Source organism: Ostrinia nubilalis, chromosome 5 (assembly GCF_963855985.1).
Source record: "Ostrinia nubilalis chromosome 5, ilOstNubi1.1, whole genome shotgun sequence".
NCBI classification, from domain to species: Eukaryota; Metazoa; Arthropoda; class Insecta; order Lepidoptera; family Crambidae; genus Ostrinia; species Ostrinia nubilalis.
In genome coordinates, this window is record NC_087092.1 from 7,333,328 (window position 1) to 7,345,323 (window position 11,996).

Here is an 11,996-nt window from a genome sequence, read left to right on the forward strand (position 1 = left end):
AAAAATCACAGTATTTGTTTGTATAATTAATAAATAGGTACTTAATTACTTATAAAGATTTATTTACATAAGTAGCTACTAATAAAATTGTAGGAAAAAATATGTATTATAAGAAAGAACTAGCAGCCACGTAGTTATCTATTGACCTTTAACCAAGAATGATTTATGAAAAGTACCAATTTAATTACATTTAATTACTTATTTTTAATATGTTGTCGTAGTGCTTGCTGATTGATAGCTCATTCAGAAACGTAATAACTAGTTACACAATTTTTATTTAAATGACTGAACTTTGGAACAAGTAGTTATAAGTATTTAATTAATTATTTTATGCATTACAATATTAATAACTTATTTCAATTAGTTTATCGGTACCATAGATGACGAAGCCTTTTAAATACCTTAGCAGTTTAACAAACTTCATTAATTTTCGTGTGCCTTTTGTATTCTGGTAGGTATTACTTAAAGTTTCCTACTGCTGTTACTACGTCCGAATCGCTCGTAATTTAAAATACCAATGAGAATTTTCTATTGAAAATTCGGGTGTTAGAGGTCGAGTGGCCGAAGTTCGCTCAAGGTTCCATCTCGCGAGTCGTCGACCCGCCGTCACCTTGCCTCAACTTACGCAATTTGTTAATCTTATCATCGGCATGCGCACCCGCGCGACCTCGATAGCCCCTCTTACCCCTCGCCGAAATTCAACCACGCTGACATCAATACAAACCCTGAGGTCGCTCTCAAAGACAACTACGCTTAAGATTCAGGATGAGCGCAATGCAGGCACAACAAAACACTCTTGAATTCTTGCCAATATAAACTTACGTTGCACTTTCAGCACTGCAATACCTATTTAACTTTAACACGATTTTCTGAACCATTCTACACTTACACGTGTTACTAGAAAAAATGGAAACCCAGGATGGAGACTAAACTGTGAAAATATTAAAGTCGTTATCATTAAAAAACACGAGCTACGGCGGCTGTGCTACGAAACTCGTAGCGCAACGGCCGGCGGAAAATCGCCGCGGAGAGAGGTGCGCCCGCGCCAGTGGGCGAGCCATGCGCACTACCCCGGCGCGTATTTATTCGCAAGGCCATCCAGCCGCAACTCAGTGCGCAAACGACGGTCGCACGCGACATACACACTTCTGTGTAACTGATCGTTTCATCGTATTCCTTACGTGTGTTAATGTTATAAAGATATTTTAAAATATTTTAATATTTTTCACTCGTTCTAGTTTTCATTGACTTTATAAACTTTAAAAATGTTCTCCTTCGTCGCTGAATCCAAGATACTGTGGGGCTTGTACCAAGTGTTAAACAGTGTGTCGACACCTCTCCTGCTGACCATTGGCGCTCTATTACTGGTGCTGCGCCTGGCTCTGGTTTTGCGGGAGATACGGAAGCTGCCGCCGGGCCCGTGGGGCCCGCCTGTTGTCGGCTACCTTCCGTTTCTTGGCGTGCGGCATAAGACTTTTTTGGAACTCGCACGCCATTACGGGACACTGTTTTCCGCTCGGCTTGGTAATCAACTGACTGTTGTGCTAAGTGACTACAAGCTCATCAGGGAAGCCTTCCGAAGAGAGGAGTTCACTGGGCGGCCCAGCACTCCGCTCATGCACACTTTGGATGGCCTGGGTAAGTAATTTTTTTATAGAAAATTTAATTAAAATAAGTTCAGAATAATCACAATGAAATAACTGAAATCATAATGATATTAAAAACTATAAAAAAAATCAATCTTAGAATTGTATTTGTGTTAGTATTGTTAGATAACGTTTGTGTATAAATTTTCGCCGGTATGATAACACAGTGCACATGGGCATGTGGGCGGCGCGACCCTCCCGCCGGCCGGCGTGCCCTCCCACTCTGACTCTCACTAAACGCCTCCCTCTCTATGCAGGCATCATCAACAGCGACGGACGACTCTGGAAGAGTCAGCGTCGGTTTTTGCACGACAAGCTGCGCGAGTTCGGGATGACATACATGGGAAACGGGAAAAAAATCATGGAAGGCAGAATACTGGTACGTTAATAATTAAAAAATACAATATTAAATACAATATTTGTATTTTTTAAGAAAAAAAATCAAACTAATTTTACTTTTCTTTTTGTAGGACGAGGTGTTAGGACTCGTGTCAACACTGAGACGGTCCGAAGCTTCGCCAGTGGACGCCAATCCCGTTCTCGCGTTAGCTGTGTCTAATGTTATCTGCGGGATCACCATGTCTGTAAGATTCAGCCATGGTGACGCAAGATTCGAAAGACTAAATTACCTCATCGAAGAAGGCATGCGGCTCTTCGGTGAGGTCCACTATGGGGAATATGTGCCGCTATACAACGTAAGTTTTAATGCCAAAAAGTACTTGATATTTGAATATTTAAATTTGATTCTTTAAGATTACTAAGAATTTTGTTTTCTTGCAGTATCTGCCGGGGAAAGCTCAAGCCAAAGAAAAGGTGGCTAAGAACCGCGCAGAGATGTTTGAATTTTACCAGACCCTAATTGATGAACATCGCCAGACTTTGGACCTGGGTAATGCTAGAGATCTGATTGACGTCTACTTGATTGAGATCGAGAAGGCCAAATCAGAAGGCAGAGCCGGGGAATTATTTGAAGGTCGTGATCACGGTAAGTTGATTTAATTTTATCAAGTCTAAAACAGCTTAGTTTAAAAGTTTAAAAGTAAATTTTGAATTGAATCTTACACGATATTATTGAATTAATTTTATATTGCTTTTCTGTGCCATAATTATTTCAAATTTTAATAAAAATGCAAACATTTTCTAACTATTTATTTTTCTTTTCAGAACTTCAACTAAAGCAAATTTTGGGCGATCTTTTTTCCGCTGGCATGGAAACGATTAAATCTTCTTTACTGTGGATGATCGTTTTTATGCTGCGGAATCCAGAAGTGAAGAGGAAGGTACAGGAGGAACTTGACGCTGTCGTCGGCCGGGATCGTCTCCCGAATATCGAAGATATGCCAAATCTTCCATATACGGAGACCACCATTCTTGAGACGCTTCGCATGTCCAGCATCGTCCCCTTGGCTACCACACACTCACCTACTAGGTAAGCTATCTATCATGCTTAAACATAACATTTCGTAAGTTAAACATTTCTTCACCTCTATTTATGTTTTTTTGGATTTTACAATGTACCTATCTTATCTTTACAGGGACGTTATGCTGGACGGCTACAAGATCCCGGCTGGGTCGCAAGTCGTGCCGCTCATCAACTGCGTGCACATGGACCCAAACCTGTGGGAAGAACCTAAGCAGTTCAATCCAAGCAGGTTTATTGATGACAGCGGCAAGATCAGAAGACCGGAGTACTTCATGCCCTTCGGAGTCGGCCGACGAATGTGCTTGGGAGACATACTCGCCCGCATGGAGATGTTTATGTTCTTTTCGAGCATCATGCATCAGTTTGATGTATGCCTTCATGAGGGCGACTCCCTGCCTTCGTTGGAAGGCATCGTAGGGGCAACGATAGCGCCGAAGGCATTCCGAGTCAAGTTTGTACCGCGAGGGGAGCCCGAGCCCCCCGCGCCCCTCCCAGACCACCCCCTGCTGCGCCACGTCGGCGCGCACTAGTAGGCTCCGGTGCACGCGCACTAGTAGGCTCCGGTGCACGCGCACCCAACGCCGCTACCCACCCACCAGTATTCACTGATCACTCGTTTTAGAGCGCATCGACAACCATTTATTTAAGTCTAGTTTTAAGTTATTAAAGACATCGCTGTTACGATAGTCGAGGCTGTGCAAAAAAGTGTTCAATATTTGTAATGTGAACTGTAGCTTTAGGTTAACGAATTGAAAATTCCCATCGTTGAGATTATATTAATGTTTATATTAATGTGTGTTTGCAGTATTATGTTCATAGATTTTAGTTAGATTAGTTCAAGCGCAAATGACACATCACTAAACGTTATTTTGTAGTAATTTATAAGTTGATTAAGCTCTAGTACCTATACCAAATTAAGTTTATTCTAGATCATTATTTATTAGTAGGTATTACTTGAGTGTTGTATTTTGAGTGTGATCTCATGCCTTCAAGGATGTACGTATGACTGTACAATGAATGGTATTTAATATCTAGCTTTTCTGAACGAGAAAAGAAATATTGGTTTGAAACATCCCTAACATAATTGACCTGCAGCTAGTCTTAAGTGAGTTGATAGGTTTTAACTACAAATAAATAAATACTATCCTGTTAATTTGTGTAAGTTTAGTCTATACTGAATTATGATTGTTTTGAAGAATGAGATATGAGGACTTGTGTCAAGACTAAGACGGTCTCGTGGAATCGTCGCCATGTCTGTAAGATTCAGTAGATATCGGTGACTCAAGATTTTAGACTCGATGTCACATTGGAGAAGGTGGAGAATATGTGCCCCTATCCTGAATTATTACTGTTTTTTTTGCCACCACTTTGTTTACTTTAGTCATTTTTACTTTCAACTCACCGTTAGTGTAGGCATATTACCATTTATTTACCAAGCTTTGTACATAATTATGCATTAGTTACTAAATGAAGGTCTTAGTTGAAAATAAATTAATTGATTCAAACTTATTTCTTGTTTACATATTTATACCCTTTCTTGGCTTTCTTTAAACTTTTTATTTTGAGATGTAGCTTCATTCATTATATTAGTTAAAGATATCTAATTCACATTAATAATGTTGTGTGAATTATCCAAAAAATTAATGACTGTTTTCACATGTTGAATCATCTTGATCACTTAACTCGAATGGTGAAAATTTAAATTAGAAGCAGAGCATTACATATGTTTATAGAGGCTCATAAAATCTGACACCAGACGTATTAATGAAGAGTACTATTTCACCATCATCATCAGCCTACAGAACATAGCCGGCTGTATCATTTCTGACTTTTCGTAATAAATAGGTAAAGAGTACTATACCTAATTATTATTTCTTATAACAACTTGTCAAATAGATAGTACTACTGGGGTAATGAGTAAAAACTAAAAATTACTTTATCTAAAACCTTTAATGACAATTCACTATAAAAATACGTATCAAAATCTCAAATTAATACAACTACTTATAATTTGATCTGGAATCTGGAAATACTCATAAGATCTACAACACTATATGGCATCACAATAGTACTTCACAACGGGCGGTGCGAGAGTGACACCGACTGTTCCTTGCATCTGCTCTGCCGTGGGCGGCTGTGACGCGAGGCGGACGCGCCGGCGACGGAACAGCCGCGCCACCAAGCCGCATGACAGCATCCGCGAGAGCTCATCTCCTGGACACATTCGCTTGCCTGAAAATAACGTACAAAACTTGAGAAGCCGTAATTTGCGCGGGTACAGGTTTGCTATCTGGTTGACCAACCGAAGTGATTATGGACGAAGGTAATAAGATATTAATGAGAGTAATTAAAACTCTTTGAGTTTACAATGTCTTGGTTAACTGAAGCCACAATTATTTTATTGTTTAGTCTTTTTAACAACCTCCAAAAGACACCTCTTGAGTCATGGTAATTTATAGAAAGAAATCTTTAATAAACATAAACTGAAAATTTTAATAAGTACAAGAGCGAATTATTTCGTAAAACTCTGTAAACAAATCACTATTTTACCAGTTTGGAAAGGTATGAACTCTTGTGGTTTCAACAAACTGCCATCATCCGCTAAGAATCTGCTGGGCCTGAATTCTTCTGGATTTTCCCAAACATCGGGGTCCATGTGCAAGGCCCACTGCAGCGGTATCACCATAGCTCCTTTTGGAACTTTGTAATTTCCAAGGTAGGTGTCCTGCAATTATTCATAAATTATAATTCAAATCTTATGCCCTTAAAGACGAACTTTCCAAACATTACTTAATTGTGATAAATATTTACTTATTTACCTGCAAAGCGCCATGAGGAATTCCGACAGGCACTATGGATCGAATCCGCTGCGTCTCACATATAGCTGCCATCAAATATGGTAATCTTGATCCATCCACTTCGCCTTCTTCTGGATACACTTCCAAAATTTCTTTTCGAACTAGCTCCTGCGAAATGGTAAAATTATTGTAACAGGTACACACGGCCACACTGTTAACTATCCTTTTCTGTTTTTGCTCTCGCTCTCATGAAATGGTGATTCTTTGCGATAGAACGAGACGACATGACAGGCAATGGATAGTTATCACTGTTGCCGATGGAACGTCAATAACTATCAAAATTATATACTAAAGGATGTTTGATACCTGTTCTTTCGGATATAACGCCATGTAAAGCAAAAACCAGGATAGGGTGACCGATGTAGTATCAAGACCAGCTCCAAACATGTCAGCCAAAAGGTAATGCAGTTGCTCATCAGTCATAAAGCGTGCACTGTCGTCTCCATTTTCATACCTTTTTTTCTGTTCTATTAAAAAGTTATCTAATATGCACTCATCTTCCATTGGGATTAAAATGTTAGGATCGAAGAAATGTTCTGCATTGGAAGCGTGCTTGCTGTATGTAACACATCTAATATGACCTTCTGGGTGATCGTCGAACAGATCTGCATGAGGTAAATACTCAGCTCCAGCTGGTGTCTCCAAACCTAACATTTTACGTCGCCTTGCTATGATACTAGCATACAGTCTATGCGTCTGAGCTTGTCCACGTACCAACACCTCAAATGTTTTTCGGATTGAAGACGAAAAATGCCTGAAAGTATAATTTTAACTTGTTAATGTAAGCGATAAAAATAAAAGAATGACTGAAAGTAGTTATAAGAACACAAACCTAACAAAAGGCAGGAAATTAACAATACCAGCTACACCCATTTCGTGGCAACCTTCTTCTTGAATTTGTCGGAACCAATTCCAGGTTTTGTCTTCAGGCGGGTATTTGAATCCAAATATAATTTCGTTAACGACATTCCCAAGAGAATTTGTGAGCATGTGCGCTAGGTCCAATGGAGATCCAGAAGATTTTTCCACATTCTAGAATCATGAATAAGGTTTAATTATAAAAATAACAATACAAAATATAACAAGTTACCTAACAAATCGTAACAGACATTTATTAAATGAAATAGTTAACATGATAATTTAAGGACACTAAAGTAGGCAGTACTGACTGAGTAGGTATACAGATATTCAGCGTTTAAGACACAGGTTGTGAATAAAAAGTGAGACAAAACAAAACCAAAAGTTGGAGATCGTGTTTTTGCCTTTTGCTGCCCGTGCCACGGCAACATTTGTCAGTGACATTAAAAGGTCACTTTCAAGAAATATGTGGGTTTGAGCTTATGATAAAAACTTTGAATTTGTGCTTAAATTTGATCGCTCTCATCCACCTTCACCTTTAGAGGCATTAATTTAAAAGTTTCTTACGTCTTGTCGGGCAGGTAGACTCTTTGTGTTAATGTAACGAAGCGTGAATGTAACTAATTGTGTTTATTAAAATACCTTATTGTACCTATTGTTTTTGTACAGTTCACTGTAAATAGAAGGTCGTCAAGTACGTTAAAGGTCATTTTTAGTATTTGACCGGTAATGTAGACCTTGATACGATCAAAAACGTATGCTTAGCTACAGAAGTACAAAGTTACACATAAGTATGTTAATCATTGTATTTCTAATAATTTAAAAGCTTTTCCATACTTCAAGTAGTTCGTAGACTCCAGCAGCGATTCGTTTTTCCAATTTGTCACGAGATACACTGTGCTTGCTCATACCAAAACTTTTAAGCCACGCTGAAACTTGCTTTCTTTGATCTTTCCATAACGGTCCTTCTGCGCAAATAATTCCTGCGGAAAAATATTTATAATGATGAATAATATCGACTGAACAACTGAAAAAATAAATAAATTGTGTAATTTTGTTGTCGAAACTTTTTATGTTAAAGTAACTTACCATTGCCATGCATGATACCATGAGTCAGGTATAGCGGAGCTCTTCCCGAAAAAGCGTCTTTGGCGAATGCATCTCTTATCAACTTGTGATCCGACAGAACCACCGCATAAATGTTGCCCATCCCTATTCCATATATGGGACCGTACGTCTTGGACAATTTAGTCAAAGTTAAGTGTGGTTGATGACGGTCGATGAACGGCAAATATCCTAAAATTGGCAGACCCCAGGGGCCTGGAGGCAGATTCCGCCATTGATTTATTTTGCGAAATATCCAAAAACCCAAAACCAAAGTTATGAGCCATAAGAAGAACAAATCCATGGCACCCTAAAAGAAAAAAAAACTGATTAATGATAATTATTTATAATTGTAATGTTATTGCTTCAACATAAGTATTTTATTTTTTGAAGAAGAATATTTAGGAGAAAAATTATTTTATAACTTGATTAAATTATAGTTAACTAATTTTGTGGAATAGACACACACGAATACTCATAAAATAACCTTGTGAATAAAGGTACAGTTGTTACATTAAATCGATCAGAAAGAAAATCTTAGGTAAAAGATAAATGGCATTTCTAATGCGCCTGTCAAATAGCGAGGGTGATGGTGGCATAATATTTTATCTTCAATCATTCAGACTGACTTCAATCATACGACTGAACAACATTGAGCGTGGCCATGAGTGAACGGAGCGATAAATAAATTCAATAAAAATATTAGGCTTATGTCATCGGACTCGCTGTTTGATGTAACTTTTACAGCAGTTACCTACACGTATGAACGTAACCATATTATTTTGAGGCAAACAATGAACATTGTTACTATATTACGTCCTTGTACTAGCTAGGATAATAGGTAATATTAAAGTAAATAAATGAGTGTAGTACTTACAGTCTTATATTTTCCTTCTATATTCAAGAACTAAATTCTACTTGCAAGCATGCTACGTGATTTGTTTAGCATTGTCTTCATCATCGTGCGAGTATCATATTACGCTTATTACAGTCATGTTTAACCGTAATCTAATCAATTAACCTATCCTCACCTTGAAAACGCGATAAAAATCTTTATATTAAATTTTACCTGCGTACAAGACATATTTGATATTGGCGCCAAATGGTCCGGTCGATGATAAGCCTTGTCGGCCTTTATTTTTAGAATCATGTCGCGTAGGTATAACTATACTATTATGTTTATAATCTAATACGTCATTGGTTACACTACAGAGATAAACTTATGTGTTTAAGTTGTTAGTTGTATGACTACAGGCTAAAAATAAAACAGAAGTCTTACCTTAGAAGTTTTTGACCAGCAACAATTTTGTTTGTAGGCCTTGATAATAATATGATGTAATCACAGACTACTGCTCAAGCGGCCAGACGCACGCAGACTGTCCTCCACAGTGGACTATCCTATGCTCCTCCAAAAATTAAATCGTATCCCGCTACCCAAGATGAATTTGTTTTTCAAATTGCATTAAAATTTATGTTTTTTTGTTACAGAATACTGCCGGGGCGATTAATGGCGTTGCGTGACTCCACTTAAAGCGATACACTACGGTGCGTCTGAATATTTTGCTTAAGCGCACTCATTCATTGCTGTCAAAGCACAATGCACATTCTGAGAAACCTCGCTTCAAACCCAGGTAGTTTTGCTTTGATTCAGCTGGACTGTAGTCCGAATATTTGAATTTTAAATTGCTTACGTATTCGATCGTTTGTCAACAGCGAGCAGTATAATTCATTTTATCCTTTGTAGCAAATTGGATGATATCTATCGAGCATTCAATATGTGTATAGTACCCACATACGTAGATCTGTATATTTATAATTTTATTAAGTTAATTGAATCGAATGATTTGATATTTAGTATGTCTTTTAAACTGATTTTGAGAGTCATTCATAGTTTTTGCGTAGCATTATACGGGGTAAAAAATTTGCTTGCCATACCCAGGATTCGAACCAACTAAAATCTGTTAAAAATTACACCCTGCATTTTTCGAGTCGATCGTAAGGGTGAAGTATAAGAATGATATCTCTCTAACAAACTTGATAAATCAAATGAAAGGAAAACCATGAAATCTTACATTATTTTAATTTTTTTACTAAAAATTGTATGGCATGGTAGAGAATTTTCGATTAAAAAATCGGAAATCTTTGAATGCAGCTCTATTTCTTTTCAAAAATAAAGGAATGTTTTCTTTGAGTATAATTTTCTATCTATAGTATTAAGTGTATTTTCCCTCCAGGTGGCATTACAAAATTCCACCCAGTAGACTTTTTCAGGCATTTCCAAATATTTTACTTGATTGACATTATTTCCTTAGATTTGATATCCTCAGTAAGAAGGACAATAATTACTTACAATGTCAGCAGAAACCAAGGCGTGTTAGCTAAATTGATACCAATACTTTTACCAACGATGGGAAGATGTATGCGTACTTCAGGGAGAGATGTTTTTTGGGGCACGAAAACGAATGATCCTATTTATCTCCACAAGGGTTTGACCAGTTCAGGTTCTCTGTAAAGGGTTTGTGATTCATCGGAGCTTTTACTTAGATAGGTTTTAATAAAGGTAAAACTGGGGTCCCTGTACTAAATGTGTTTTGCTCCTCGAAAAAGCTTTGGATCTCTTTTCTCGCTTTTTAAATCTGAAGAATTCGAATGTAAGACGTTAGGGGTATAAGTTACCTAATAAAGTAGAAATTCTGTAAAAAAAAAGTCTAAAAAAAATGAGCCGAATAAAAATAGAATGATAAATGATGGTTCCAACAATTTCAATGTTTTGGATTGATATTCGACTAAGTCAGATAAATATAAAAAAACTAGGTATGATTTTTCATTATGCGAATGAATTCAAAACGTTATTCGAAAATAAAAGAAACTGAATGAACGATGAAATTTAAAATTTTCAGACTAGCACTATGTATATTTCTATAGCAAAATAACTGCTTTTTCAACTACGTGGGGATACCCTTTTGCTCACTCACATGTGCTTAGCTTAATGTGCTGTCATTCGTTCTAATGAATTGTTATTTTTTATTAAGCTGTTGATAAATTAATCCGAAACAAAAAAAAAATCCTTTTGATATCTGTATAAAAAGTTGCACGAGCACAAACTGTCAAGTGTGAGTTACACACGTTCGTTGCACATTTAGTACATAAAATGTACAAAGCAATAAATATGTATAGGTAAAGTTAAAAGATAAGAAAATAAAAAGAAACATTTAAGTACACGGTAGGTTTCCTGTAGGTAAACTTTGTAGGAAAAGAAAAGAAAAAGAATAAAAGAAAATAAATGTAGCTTATCCTCAATTGATTTCAATTTATGTCCATCAAGCAGTCTGAAAAAATGCCTGTGAGGCCAAATATTTGTATTCCTATTTTTTACAACCCCTCACTAGGTAGGTACAAAGTAAGGAGCTAGGGACCCTAAAGTTAGGTAGTGTTGGTGAACTAAAAAACATTGAATGGTTCTAGCGCAGAATAGGTTGGGCGGAGTGCGAGACGAGCGGGCGAGGTCGCTGGCAGCGCGGCGCGGGCGCAGCCGGCGCGCGAGTGAAGGCCGGTCATCGTCCGCGCAGTCTTATCGGGCCAATCGTAACGATCTACTACCAATAATGTAAGCATCCACTTGTCCACGTGCCACCGATTACTAATTACAACGCAGTTGCCACAAACGATTTGTATACCGCCCACGACCATGCCGTCATCGCCACTCACAATATTATAATCCAACCCACAGGAGTTTATGCTTAATTGATTGGTGACATTAATGAAATACTTTGTAACTAGACTAGGTTGAGCGGAAAGTTGCCTTTACTTTTGCTCGATTTGGCGTGATTCATTCCTGAACAATGTAAACCTCTTATCTGATGTGTGAACAGGTAAATGCAATTTGAAGGTTTATTATATTCGTAAATCCAACAAAATTTATATCATATTTTCCATATTTCCAGTTTTTTCACTTATCATACCTGTCTTCAAAAGCTATGGCATTATGTTTTTCATTATAGTTAGGTACCTACCTACATAAACAAAATCCTGTAACATGATATAGGAAACTTTAAGAATAGCATTACAGGTTTTGAAATAAACCTACTTAAGATCGTGAAAGAAATG

The 11,996-nt window shown here is 37.4% G+C and overlaps 2 protein-coding genes across 3 annotated transcripts; one reads left to right on the plus strand and one right to left on the minus strand.

The window, feature by feature from the left end:
• The first annotated feature begins 1,096 nt into the window (after positions 1-1,096).
• LOC135071745 (cytochrome P450 18a1) lies at positions 1,097-4,578 on the plus strand. Its single transcript, XM_063965534.1, has 6 exons — positions 1,097-1,638; positions 1,904-2,025; positions 2,117-2,341; positions 2,427-2,631; positions 2,811-3,075; positions 3,182-4,578. Exons 1-6 carry the CDS (start codon positions 1,266-1,268, stop codon positions 3,597-3,599), a joined length of 1,608 nt encoding a protein of 535 aa, XP_063821604.1. The 5' UTR covers positions 1,097-1,265; the 3' UTR covers positions 3,600-4,578.
• Positions 4,579-5,000: 422 nt separating this feature from the next.
• On the minus strand, positions 5,001-9,277 carry LOC135071746 (cytochrome P450 306a1). Of its 2 annotated transcripts, none has more exons than XM_063965536.1 (8): positions 9,169-9,277; positions 7,875-8,199; positions 7,623-7,768; positions 6,760-6,959; positions 6,234-6,681; positions 5,889-6,035; positions 5,620-5,794; positions 5,001-5,301 (listed from the first exon to the last, which is right to left on the minus strand). In XM_063965536.1, exons 2-8 carry the CDS (start codon positions 8,191-8,193, stop codon positions 5,120-5,122), a joined length of 1,617 nt encoding a protein of 538 aa, XP_063821606.1. In that variant the 5' UTR covers positions 8,194-8,199; positions 9,169-9,277; the 3' UTR covers positions 5,001-5,119. The 2 variants fall into 2 exon arrangements, with proteins under 2 accessions (XP_063821606.1, XP_063821605.1); XM_063965535.1 differs by lacking the exon at positions 9,169-9,277 and adding an exon at positions 8,767-8,901.
• Positions 9,278-11,996: the final 2,719 nt, after the last annotated feature.